Source organism: Panthera leo, chromosome A2 (genome assembly GCF_018350215.1).
Source record: "Panthera leo isolate Ple1 chromosome A2, P.leo_Ple1_pat1.1, whole genome shotgun sequence".
Taxonomy (NCBI): domain Eukaryota; kingdom Metazoa; phylum Chordata; class Mammalia; order Carnivora; family Felidae; genus Panthera; species Panthera leo.
Window position 1 is genome coordinate 81,053,046 of NC_056680.1, and position 14,254 is coordinate 81,067,299.

Genomic DNA, 14,254 nt, shown 5'->3' on the forward strand with positions numbered 1-14,254 from the left:
GAGGAATACAGAGCGCGAGCAGGGAAGGGGCAGAGAGAGACACACACACACACAGAATCCAAAGCAAGCTCCAGGCTCTGAGCTGTCAGCACATGAACTGTGAGAACCCATGAACTGTGAGATCATGACCTAGCCTAAGTTGGACGCTTAACCAACTGAGCCACCCAGGCGCCCTGATACCTTTTTGATACATTTGGGTAGAATTTTTTTGATGTTGATTTTTTTTTTTAATGTACAAAGTTTTTATGTTTAACAGATCATCTTTGTTTTATTTATACTACACTAGAGATGAGTATTTCTGATGTGTATGAAACTTTTTAAGTACACTACTTCTGTAGGCTTATTTTAATAGAACATTCTTCATGGGAAGCTTGAAGTAGAAAGCATTCCATGTTGTGCTAGGCTTCAAGAAAACTGGATATATAAAAATTCAGACTCAAATGAGATACTTATTTGTACACAAAAGTGTTAAGTTTTATTATATGAAAAAGGAAGTCATTTCACATAAAATCTTTATTTTGCCCATTTCTCAATAACATAATTCATCAGGTGAAAAAAGAAATGCTTGGAGTGATTGCAGCAGATATTCCAGAAGTGTATTCATATTTTATAATTAAATACATCCCCTCTTCCTTTTCTTTGTAGTTCTATAATTTTTTTCAGTGATTATTACCTAAGTTACATTCCTTTTCCCCTGGTGTTTCTGCAAATATTTAGATTGATATCCTTCTGTAGGTTACATTCACATACAATATTTTGATGTATTAAGATACTATAAATAACAAAATTAAAATCTTTGAACAAAAAAACATTATAGAGTCTAATTATATATGTAAGATGTATATGTGCATAACTGGGAAGATCTTTGTTAATGTGGATTAAGAAAATCATGAGCAATCTTTTCTATTTTCCTTTAATTTTTGTAGCATTTATTTTTATTTTTTTAAGTTTTATTTACTTAAGTAATCTCTACACCCAACATGAGGCTTGAACTGATGACCCTGAGATCAAAAGTCTCATGTTCCTCTGACTGAGCCAACCAGGCACCCCTTAACATTTAATTTTTTGAATAGGCAATACATTTATATAATCTAATAAGTATGAAATGGCATATAGTAATGTTTCTTTCTCATCCATTTCCTATAGCTATTCATTTTTCTTCTCCATAGACAACAACCTTGTTAATAGTTTCTCTTCTAGAGATATTTTATGCACATGTACAAAGACATGCAAATAATATTTTTATTCTTAACACCAACAGTAGTATATTATATACACTGTAGTGTTCCATGCTTTTTACACTTAATATGTATTTTGAAGTATTTCCATATCACTATATATAAAGAACTTTCTTAATGGTTTTCAGTCATTATCATATTTACTTGTATAAATGAAATGAATGTATTTAGTCAGTCTTCTATTTATAGACATTTTTGATTGTAGTCCTTTGCTGTTTTAAAACAATGCTGCAATAAATAACTTTGTGCATGATATATCATTTCACCTGTGCAGGTGGATTTTAAGAAGTACAGTTCCTGGGTTAAGGGGATATATGTATTTAAAATTGCCAAATTACCCTCGTTAGGGGTTGTGTTAATGTTTTCTTCTGCCAGCATTGTATTAAAGTTCTGGTTTTCCCACATCCTCACCAACAGCCCATTTACTTTCAAATATAATTTTTCCCCTATCCTACTTTGAGAACTTTATTACCATAGAAAATAGCATCATAAATGTGGGGAATTTAACTTCAGTGTTGTGCCAGTGCAGAACAGGATTCTAATAAGTCTTTTCATCTTACTGAAAAAAATGTGTATTCCTGATTTAGGTCTCTAAGAATTGTCATGATAAAGTTTAGTGGTTTTTCAAAGAAACAGAAGACTCACTATTCTATGTATAATCTATCTGTGATTTAAAAAAATGTTTCACTGCTTAAATATCAGCATCACAAGTTGTAAAAGTAAAATGGTGAAAAAGTTAAATGTTACCAGACTTTGTTCATTTCATTTGTATTCAATAATTTGTTGAATAGTAAAACCAAAATGCCTTCAATATGTCTTTAAGCCTGGAAGAAAGTAGGCTCCTTTGAAATTAAATTTCAGCAATGTAGTTGAGTAGTGAATTTAAACAATTCACAATGCTGACTTTCAGTGCTTCTGAAAGCAGGAAGTGTATTACTGACACGCAGAAATATTCCAGCCCAAAGAACATCCCTACTGCCATATGTGGTAAGAATTTGTCACTAACTCACAAACCACTTCTGTAATGCAGTGAATAAGCAGAATTGGTCTTTGTTAGACATTTCCAATTCAATATGAAAGAACTTTGTTTTGTAGTGTCTTATAAGTAATTATTAGCTTATGCCTTGGAAGGAGCCTGGCACATCATGGGTGCCCAAGGTTTATTGAGGGAAGGAATAAAGAAACTTGTACATAATCTTTTACGCATTATTTACTTGGTTTTAGGGACCCATAGTTAAACACTAAAATTACTTGAGTAAGTTAAGGACTGACTTAAATATTCTGACTTAGCTTATTAATGATGTCTTTAAACAAATTTCTTACTTTTATTTTAGTGTCCCCTTTGAGTGCTGTTTGGAGTATTAATTTTATGTTTGCACTTAGGGTAAAAAACAATTATCCTTAGGGTTAATTATTAAGAGATAGGGAAATACTGTGAGCTTGGAAAAATAGGAAAATGAGTTATAAGGAATTGGGGTTAGCAAAATTCAATAAAGAGCTATTTGTAAATCATTAAAATTTTGAAAATATTAACGTTTGTATAAACTTAAATTTTTTTGTTTGTATTTTAAGCGATTAAGAAGATTGTCTACCAAATATAGAACAGAAAAGATTTATCCTACAGCTACTGGAGAAAAAGAAGAAAATGTTAAAAAGAACAGATATAAGGACATACTGCCATGTAAGTTTGAAATGCCCTTCATAGAACAAATGGAAATGTTAATAAGTTTGTATCCTAAACTAGTTTTATTCTTCCTAATGAGTTTGATTGTTAAGGAGTTAGTACCTCTTTTGTAAGGTACACTATAAGATAATAATTTGTGATTGTGCTTCTTGTTCTTCCTTCTGAAAGTAGTTTTTGTTGTTTGCTTTTTTTTTCTTTAAGCATCACAATTATTCTGATACTTACTTTTAAATACAAAAAAAATCCAAGTAAGAATATCTTTTGTGGACTCCTGTTCAAAGAAGTTCTTTTGTTAAAATAAAATAGATAATTCAGTAAGTATAATGGAATAAATTTTATAAAATGCCAAAAATATTAACTCTTATCTATTCCCTGTTCACAATCAGAACATTAATTATGCATGAAAAAGTGAACCATAAGGTGGTTCATGCCTGCATGTCGGCTGTACTCAGTAGTCTAAATATGTATCTCTGAGAGTATACTTTAGACTGATAGCATTATATTATAATAATGTAACTGTATTCTTAAATAGCATGGTTTTCGGCAGAATACCTTTAACTCTAAAAGCATGCATACTTCCATGTGTCCTATTTTACAGAATAAAAACTTTACATCATGCATGCTGTCCCTTAAAGCTGCCACTAGTCTTTTTCTTTCCCTTCAACTGTCTTAAAACAGCTCCATTCCATGACACCATTCCCTCAACTCTAATTCATTGTTTTCTCCAGCCTTATTGAGATATACTTGAAAAATTTGTTTTTGTTTTTTTTTAAGCTTGTTCTCTCTAAAATGTCTTTGAAAAAATTTCCAGTGATTTTCTTCATGCTGGATTTGGTGACTTTGTTCAGTGTTTACCCCTTTCTGTTAACTATTTTGATGCCATTGACTAGTCCCTATTTCTGAAATTTTCTTCTTCCGTGATCTCTTTCTTTCAAATGACCTCTTCCCTCTCTTGTCTGCTTCCCTCTCTTTCTCATGGTCTTCTTTGCATACATTTAATCCTTCATCTTTTTCTTGTTGTTGTTCAACTGTATTCTCAGCTGTGGGATCTGTGGGTGGCCAGTATTAGCAGAATTACTAAGTGGCAAGTTTACATAGTATAATGGTGAAGAGTTTTGACTCTGAAGTTCAAATCCTGCTTCTACCACCTGCTATTTATATGACTTTGGGGGCGCCTGGGTGGCTCAGTCGGTTTAGCGTCCGACTCTTGGTTTCGGCTCAGGTCATGATCTCAGTTTTGTGGGTTTGAGCCCCGCGTCAGACTGCACTGGCAGTGCAAAGCCTGCTTGGGATTCTCTCTCTCTCCCTCTCTCTCTGCCCCTCCCCATTCACACTGTCTCTATCTCTCTCAAAATAAATAAACCTCAAAAGAATTTTTAAAATATACGACTTTGGACTCACCCTCTTTGTGCCTTTTTCCCTGCATCTGCAAAATAGAGATAAAGATTATAATCCTTTTTATGATTATTTTGATCATTAGATAAGTTAATACATGTTAAAATGCTTAGGATTGTACCTAGCACATAGTAACTACTCATTAAGCTTTTTGAAAATACACTCTACTTTCTTACCAGTCTTCCTCAGAATGGTGGATGGTATGGGTTTCTGGATAGTTTTTATTAAGCACGATAATCTCGAGGTACTCTTTTTTTTTTTTTCTGTTGAGACAGAGAAAGAGAGTGCGAGCAGGGTAGGGGCAGAGAGAGGGAGACAGAGAATCCCAAGCTGCCAGCACAGAGCCCAATGCAGGGCATGATCCCATGAACCTTTAGATCATGACCAGAGCCAAAATCCAGAGTCAGACGCTTAACCCGACTGAGCCACCCCAGGTACCCCAATCTCGAGATACTTTTTTTTAAATTTTTTAATGTTTGTTTATTTTTGAGAGACAGAGCATGAGCAGGGGAGGGGCAGAGAGAGAGAGGGAGACACAGAATCCAAAGCAAGCTCCAGGTTCTGAGCTGTCAGCACAGAGCCCAACATGGGGCTCGAACCCACGAACCGTGAGATCATGACCTGAGCCGAAGTCAGACGTTTAACTGACTGAGCCACTCACGTACCCCTTGAGATACTCTTAATGTACTCTGGAATTAATGCACATTGTCTCTCTCTCTCTTTCTCTGTCTCTCTCTCTTTTTTTTTAGAGGGATGCTATTTTATTTATTTATTTTTGGGAGAGTGAGCAAGGGGCAGAGAGAGAGGGAGAGAGAATGCAGAGCCTGAAGCAGGGCTCAAGCTCCCTTGAAGCAGGCTCGAGCTCCTGATGTGGGGCTTGAACTCACGAACTGCAAGATCATAGTCTGAGCCAAAATCAGATGCTTAACCAACCGAGCCACCCAGGAGTCCCAATGCACATTCTTTTAAAAACACATTTTCTCTTTCTTTTTCTGGCATCTGGGCAAATGAGTCTGAAACAGCTCTAGGTTTCTATTTTCTTAAGTTATATTTTATTTATTCATTCCACAAAAAAATTTGAGCATATACTGTATGCTAGAGATTCCATAGAAAACAAACTGGCAATAATCCCTGCCCTTGTGGTGTTTATATTCTAGTTAAGGTAATGTACAGTGAATACAAATAACATACATGATCTGTCATATGGTGATTAGCGGTATTGAGGATAATACAGTGGGGATTAGGCATGTAGAGAAAACTAATAGAAAGCTTAACAATTTTAAATAGAGGTAGCAGGGGAAGTTCACTGGTGTGCTTCTAAATTGCCCCTCTAAAAAATAGAAACCCTGATTTGTATTGTCAGTTTCTGTAGTAAATGTATTATTTGCCATAATCACAAAACTTTGAGGTGTAGGTATTATGTGCCACTTTGCAGATGGGAAACTGAGACATAGATTAAATAGCTTGTGACACAGCTAACAGAGTCAATGAGAATTTATATTCAGAGCACTGGTTCTCCACTAGGGTGATTTTGCCCCTAAAAGAGACATTTAGCAAGTCTGGAAACATTTTGGTTGTCACAACTGGGATACGGAATGGGCATGCTGCTACTGGCATCTAGTGGGTAGAGGCTAAGGATGCTCCTGCATCCTATATAACACAGAGGCTACACCCTCTCCACAGCAAAGAATTATTCAAGGCCAAAATGTCAGGGGTGCTGAGGTTGAGACACCTTGCTCTGAATCCTGAGCTCTTATTCATTGTGCTATATAGTCAAACTAGCAGTGTCTTTTTTCCTTTTAAATTATTGAAGGATTGATAAGTCAGTTTCCAATAAATTTCTAGTCATTTTAATTTGGAAAATGTTATTAAAGCAATTGTACTTAGAGATGTATATTTACTTGCTGTCATAAAAATAATGTAAGTTGTCAATTTCCTTTGTATGTTTAGCATGTTCAGTGTTTGGATACCAGTATTTTTTTAAATAGCTTTATTGAGGTATAATTTACATACCATAAAATTTACCCACTTTAAATATACAATTCAGTTATTTTTAGTAAATTTATAGAGTCATCAACATAGTAAAGTTTTAGAGCATTTCCATCAACCTAAAATAATTATTTAGGCCATTTTTCAGTCTTTAGCCCCAAGCCACCACTAATGCTTTCTGTCTCTAGATTTTCCTAAGCATGTTTTTGAGATTCATCTGTGTTGTAGCATATATGAGTTCATTCCTTTTTAGTCAGTAATATTTCATTGTATGGGTATATCACATATTGTTTATCCATTCACCAGTTGATGAACATTATGAATAATCCTACCATGAACATTTCCATACAAATCTTTGTGTGGACACATGGCTCTCTTTCTTTTGGGTAGATACCCAGGAATGGAATTTCTAGATCTATGGTAGCTTATGTTTAACTTTATAAGAAACTGCTAAACTGTTTAAAGTATCTGTGTACCATTTTATTTTCCCACCAGCAATATATGAGCATTCCAGTTTCTCCACGTTCCTTTTTATTGTCAGTCTTTTTGATTACAGTTATTCTAGTTGGGTGTGTAGAGGTATCTCATTGTGGTTCTGACTTGCATTTCCCTAATGACTAACTGAACATCTTTTCATGTTCTATTAGCCACTTATATATCCTCTGATGAAAAGTCTTTTCAAATCATTTGTCCTTTTGTTAGATTTGATTTTATTTTCTTGAGTTGTTTCAGTTCTTTAGCTGTTGTTCTAAATACAGGTCTTTATTCATTTTTTCCCCCAGTTTATGGCTTGTCTTTTCATTTTCTTAAGGTGTCTTTTAAGGTATGCAAGCCTTTAATTTTGATGAAGTCCAACCTATCAGTTTTATGGATCATGCTTTTGATACTCTGAGTAAGAATTCTGCCTAAGTCAAGGTCACAAAGATTTTCTTTGTTTTTTAAAATTTTTCTTTTAGAAGTATTGTAGCTTTAGCTTTAACATTCAGGTCTGTAATCCATTTTCAGTTAATCATCTGAAATAATCTGTGTATGTAAGATTGTTCTTGTACCAATTGTTGAAAAAGACTATCTTCTTCTCCACTGAATTGCCTTGGTATCTTTGTTGGAAATCACTGGAGCATAAATACAAGGTTTTTTTTTCCCCTGGACCCTTAATTCTACTACATGGTTTCCCTTTTTCATTTTCTTTCTTTCTTTCTTTCTTTCTTTCTTTCTTTCTTTCTTTCTTTCTTTCTTTCTTTCTTTCTTTTACAGTAGGTAAAGAACTTTATTAACCTTGTTTCAAACTTTATTTCCAGGCTTCTTCAGCTTAATTAGCTGCAAAGAATGAATTGTGTATAAGCAAAAACTGAAAAGAGCTGTAGTGTCCAAGGGGCCTGGGCTTAAAAATATTACAGATCTAGATTTTATCAGCTCTATGAACACAATTTTAAAAGGCAGTCATAATATAAAATAGCAGCTCCCAGTAACTTCTTCAAGTTTTATCTTCTTCAGAAGTTGACTTAATCCAGTCTGCTTCATTCTTGGAAGCTTCATCAAAATTCTCCACAAGATCTGGAACTTCATCATCATCATCCTCTCCAGTAGCAAGTAGTGCTTTCCCATCCACGGATTGTTTGGGCAGAACTTCAGCCAGTCTCCCTAAACTAGTCAGACTGTCTGCACCAAGTTGTTTTAAGATAGTAGCATTTCTGGGGCGCCTGGGTGGCGCAGTCGGTTAAGCGTCCGACTTCAGCCAGGTCACGATCTCGCGGTCTGTGAGTTCGAGCCCCGCGTCAGGCTCTGGGCTGATGGCTCGGAGCCTGGAGCCTGTTTCCGATTCTGTGTCTCCCTCTCTCTCTGCCCCTCCCCCGTTCATGCTCTGTCTCTCTCTGTCCCAAAAGTAAAATAAAAAAAAAAAAAAAAAAAAAAAAAAAAAAGATAGTAGCATTTCTGTCAGATGCTTTGTCTCAGTATGGCTTGTAATGGTGAAAGTGTTTGCTGCCAGAGATGCCTGAACTTGAGGGTTGTTAAAGTGGATCATTCTTCCTTGGTTTGTGAACATAGCCACTTCTTCAGTACCAGAGATATTTTTTACCTCTAATTTCTTTAAGGAGAACTGAAATTTTTATCATCTGCTGTAGTCATTCTATGAACTACCTTCTTTCAGCAAGCAGTTCCTTTCCCACCACTGTGCACTTGTGCTTGCAGTTTGGTGAGTTTCTCCTGGTTCATGATAGTTTCTTTAGCCTTGTTGGAGCAGAAATGGTACTGCGCAGGTGACTAGGATTGGTGCTCAGGGGGTCTCAGGCAGACCAGCTGAGATCAGGTGCACACACACCTACAGTGTCTTATTTTTAAGCCAGTGTCATACTGTCTTCATTACAGTAGCTTTGTGTAGTAAGTTTTGAAAGCAAGAAGTCCTCCAGCCATGTTCTTACTTTTTAAAATTTGTTTGGTTCTTTTTTAGTTCTTACATATAAATTGTAAGATCAGCTTGTCAATTTCTGCAAAAAATCCTAATAGGCTTTTGATAAGGGTTGCATTGAATCTGTAGAGCACTTTGGGGGAGAATTGCCATTTTAAACCATAATGATTCTTCCAATCTATGAACATGAAATGTCTCTCTCCGTTTATTTAGATCTTTAATTTCTCTCCGCAATGTTTTACGGTTTTCAGTGTATAAGTCTTGTATTTACTCTTTAAATTCTTCTATCTGAATGAAATATTTTCAAGTTCTTTATTATTAGCACATAGAAATCTAGTTTCTATTCATGTATTGATTTTTTTTAATCCAATGACCTTCCTGAGCTCATTTATTAGTTTAGTAATTTTTTGTGGATCCTTTAGGATTTTTCACATACTGAGTCATTTTATCTGCAAATAATGACAGTTTTACTACTTCCTTTCTTATCTGAATGTGTCTTTTGCGTTATTGTATTAGTTAGAACCTCTAATACAATGTTGACTTGAAGTGGCAAGAGCAGACATTTTTGCCTGTGATCCATTAAAAGTAGTATCATTATTGTCCAAAGTTTATGTAGGTTTTTCTGGAGCTGTCTTGGAGATTTGGTTTATTTTATACTAGAATACTGAGGTCAGGGGCACCTGGGTGGCTCAGTCAGTTGGGCGTCCGACTTCGGCTCAGGTCATGATCTCGCGGTCCGTGAGTTCGAGCCCCGCATCGGGCTCTGTGCTGACAGCTCAGAGCCTGGAGCCTGTTTCAGATTCTGTGTCTCCCTCTCTCTCTGACCTTCCCCCATTCATGCTCTGTCTCTCTCTGTCTCAAAAATGAATAAACGTTAAAAAAAAAATACTGAGGCCAATTTCAGAGTTAAGAAATATCTAGATACTCTTGTGTCAAGAATGATCTGTGCTTTGTCTGCTGAGAGGGCTAAAACCGAGCTGCTAGCTGTTTTTACAAGTAATGGATCAGTGTACTATGTGTATTGTAATGTTAATTATTAAGATTATTTTTTTTCTCCTGAGACATAGTATTTAGCCAGTAGGAAATTTCAGTTTCTTTGGAGGTAACGATATTCAAATACTTTTCTTTTTGTTGCCATAGGTTGTTGATGTTTGTTTGACCAAAAAAAAAAAAAAAAAAGTTGCTGCTTGAAGAGTCTCCTGTGTGGCCAATCTTGGTTTTATCTGTTTGGAATTGGATTGTTGGGAGATTGTAGTGGCAGTCAGCAAAAAACAAAACAAAACAAAACAAAACAAAAACATGGAGAGGATTGCTTGTTTTCATTTCTTTAATATTCTTTAAGTTCTATATATGTTTATACTTACTAGGAGCACCAGTGAAGAATTGAAGCACCAACGTGATGACACGTTATCTAACCAACCTAATGTTGATTTTTTTTTTTTAACGTTTATTCACTTTTTGATAGATACAGAGCGTGTGTGGGGGAGGGACAGAGAGAGAGGGAGACACAGAATCTGAAGCAAGCTCCAGGCTCTGAACTGACAGCACAGAGCCCGACGCGGGGCTCGAACTCACGGACCGTGAGATCATGACCTGAGCTGAAGTTGGACACTCAACTGACTGAGCCACCCAGGAGCCCCTGTTGATTTTTAAAATTGGCAGTAATAGCCTATGATTGTGTAGTATAAAGCACTGACTACAAAATTTGCTTGTGCTTTAGACTAAGCCATTTTTCTGCCCCATCTTGAACTTACTGAATCAAACTTACTGAAGAATATGGTACTTAGAAATTTTGTATTTTAATTAACTTTCCCTAGCCCCTAAATGTTATATGACTAGAGATAGATGAAATAAGTTCAGCAAAGTGTTGAGATTATTTGTTTGTTTGTTTCTTAAGTTGACTTTATTTTGAGAGAGCGGGAGGGGCACCGAAAGAGAGGGAGAGAGAGAAAGAAGCCCAAGCAGGCTTTGCACTGTCAGCACACAGTCCGATGTGGGGCTCAAACTCACGAACTGTGAGATCATGACCTGAGGCAAAATCAGTAGTTGGACACTTGACTGAGCCACCCAGGCGTGCCAAGTGTGGAAATTATTTAATATTACACTGTGTGTTAACTAACTGGAATTTAAGTAAAAACTTTAAAAAATGTTGAAATTATTAATAATTTCTTAATTACTTGGTAATTGCTATATGGGGATTCATTATACCATTATTTTCCTGTATATGCATACAGTTTTCCATTATAGAATATTTTTAAAAAATTACCAGCTTGCATGTAGCAGCCTGAAACCAGTTTTGACTGTTATTTGGGAGCCACTGTTGTCATTTGGATTCACAATCCCCAGACACATTTACTGAGGATCCAGTGGTAAACCAATTATTGTACAAAGTCCTATGTTTGAGATACTTTGACTAGAGGCTAATATGCCACATGATTAAGGGTAATTAATTGGGACCCCTCATTACTGGCAGACATGGGGAGAGGAAGTGTGTGTAGTTACTTAACTGTCATTATCCAAACTAGTGAATATTTATCAGAACATCAAGTGAAATGATAAACATATTCTCTTTCCTGGAATCATAGAAAAGAGAGAAATAATTTGAATTGGAGGCTAGTATGTCTTTCTTAGATATCTCTTCCTACAGATTTCCAAAGATTTCACCAAAAATTAATAAACTCAGCAGAACTGGGCTTTTAGTACTGATAGATAAAATTTGAGTCATTGACAAATTAGTTATTCATTAGCTGACTTTTAAGAGTTTTGTTAAGAAGTCTTATTCATATCTTATTACCATTTTTGTATTCGTCATTTTGTATTTTAATTGCCTTTAATATTCATTGTCTCTGGATTAGGAAGGACTGTAATGTGATGGTGGCATTTTACATATTACATGTTGTGGTTCTTTCTAATCTAGAGACTCATGAATATTAGGCATTCCTACTACTTTAGGATTTCATAGGCTCAAAGTATCTCCCCCCAAATATTTATTGCTACAAACAGAAAGATATTAACTTTATAGTGGAGACAACCAGGTGACACCTATTAACCAAGTAACCAAGGTTGACATCACAAGTAATAGGACATTGACATCATAAACCCCTTGGTGTGTCTTCTCACTGAGAAGGACACATCATCGTTCTCTGGTGTTCTTACCAAAATGCAAAACCTCATTCCAAACGTAGGAAAAAAATTAGTCAAAGGAACTATTATAGATTGGAAGAAACTAAGGAGAAGTAACAACTAAATGTGGGATCCTAGTAAGAAAAATATTGTTTTTAATTGGTGAAATTTGTATGCAGTCTGTTGTTTAATTACTAGTTGTGTGACAATGTTAATTTTCTGATTTTGATAACTGATAGTTATGTAAGATATTAACATTAAGGGAAGCTGAGTGAGGGATATAGGAATTTTCTCTACTATTTTTGCGATTTTTCTTTAATTCTAAAATTAGTTCTAAATAAAAAGGGTGCTGTTTGCTTGTTTTTTTTTTTTAAAAGAGAGAATGTGAGCTGGGATAAGGGGCAGAAGGAGGGAGAGAGAATCTTAAGCAGGCTCCATATTCAATGCAGAGCCCAGTGTAGAGCTCGAAGCAGAGCTTGATCCCACAACCTTGGGATCATGACCTGAGCTGAAAACAAGAGTCAGACTTTCAACAGACTGAGTCACCCAGGCACCTCTAAATAAAGAGTTTTTAAGAATCAACACAAACTAGAACAAAACTATTTGCACTACATGTACTAAAGACATGTGCAGAGGATATAATGTGCAGAGGATATAAACAAGAACTTATGGTAAAATAAATATAACCAATAACTGTATGAAAATGTACAACCATTTGCATAGTTCAAGAAATACAAGTCTGAGTTTTTTACTTTTTAGAAGTTAACTATTAAAAGGTATAACATCCTGTCACTCTCACATATAGCATCTGAATTGTCTAAGTCTGTATATACCTTTTAGAAGATAAGTTTTTTTCTTCTGTTAGAAACTTACCCTATACCACTTATAGCAGTGAGTTCATTGTGGTAGTGTTTCTAATAGGAAAAAATGGCCCAGCAGTAGTGTAGCTGGTTAAATAAATAATGAGATTTCTATTTATAATGGATTTCATATAACATTGAGCAAGATAGATCTGTATTAGCTCTGGGAAGAGTTCCAGATTATACAATTAACTGAAAAGTGAGATACAGAACATGTATATGTTATGAACGCATTTGCATAGTTTTTCTAAGTATGTAGGTATATGCATAAAAATTACTTTTGGAAGGAAAAAAGAACCTTAGAAGTGTCTTTGTTGGGAAGGAGAGACCTGGACTTTATGGATGGGGGAGGATTACTTTTTATTTTATACTTTTTTCTTAAATCTCATTTTAAAAAATCAGATACATATATTATTTAAAAAATAAAATTGCAGCACAGAAACAAACACTCAGATCACTGGAACAGAACACAGAACCTACAAAAGGACCCACAAACATATGGCCAACTAATCTTTGACAAAGCAGGAAAGAATATCCAATGGAATAAGACAATCTCTTCAGCAAATGGTGCTGGGAAAACTGGACAGCGACATGCAGAAAAATGAACTGGATCACTTTCTTACACCAAATACAAAAATACACTCAAAATGGATGAAAGACCTAAACCTAAGACAGGAAGCTATCAAAATCCTAGAGGAGAGAAAGCAGGCAAAAACCTCTTTGACCTCGGCCACAGCATCTTCTTACTCAACATGTCTCTGGAGATAAGGGAAACCAAAATAAAAATGAACTACTGGGACCTCATCACAATAAAGAGCTTCTGCACAGTGATGGAAACAATCAAGAAAACTAAAAGGCAACCAATGGAATGGGAGAAGGTATTTGCAAACAACATATCAGATAAAGGGTTGGTATCCAAAATTTATAAAGAACTTATCAAACTCAACACCCAAAAAACAAACAATCCAGTGAAGAAATGGGCAAAAGACATGAACAGACACTTCTCCGAAGAAGACATCTAGATGGCCAACTGACACATGATAAAATGCTCAACATCCCTCATCATCTGGGAAATTTAAATCAAACCACAGTGAGATACAACCTCACACCCATCAGAATGGCTAACATTAACAACTCAGGCAACAACAGATGTTTGCGAGGATGTGGAGAAAGAGGATCTCTTAGGATCTCTTTTGCATTGCTGGTGGGAATGCAAGCTGATACAGCCACTCTGGAAAACAGTATGGGGGTTCCTCAAACAATTAAAAATAGAACTACCCAAAAAAAAAAAAAAATAGAACTACCCTACGACCCAGCAATTACACTACTAGGTATTTATCCAAGGGGTTATAGGTATGCTGTTTCAAAGGCACACATGCACCCCAATGTTTATAGCAGCGCTATTAACAATGCCAAAGTATGAAAGAGCCCAAATGTTCATCGATGGATGAATGGATAAAGAAGATGTGGTGTGTGTGTGTGTGTGTGTGTGTATACATATATATATGTGTGTGTATATATATATATATGTATGTGTATATATACAATGGAGTATTAC

The 14,254-nt window shown here is 35.5% G+C and overlaps 1 protein-coding gene across 6 annotated transcripts in view; it reads left to right on the forward strand.

The window, feature by feature from the left end:
- The window catches only part of PTPN12 (protein tyrosine phosphatase non-receptor type 12), a 103,523-nt gene that overhangs the window by 38,618 nt on the left and 50,651 nt on the right, over window positions 1–14,254 (forward strand). For 3 of the 6 annotated variants that reach the window (XM_042916310.1, XM_042916270.1, XM_042916259.1), the window contains exon 2: window positions 2,811–2,919. In XM_042916310.1, coding sequence (XP_042772244.1) covers window positions 2,811–2,919 — 109 coding nt within the window. Of the gene's footprint in view, window positions 1–2,810; window positions 2,920–10,836; window positions 11,974–13,584; window positions 13,604–13,990; window positions 14,028–14,254 lie in introns of those variants that run through there. The other 3 variants (XM_042916280.1, XM_042916300.1, XM_042916290.1) reach the window with 3 other exon arrangements.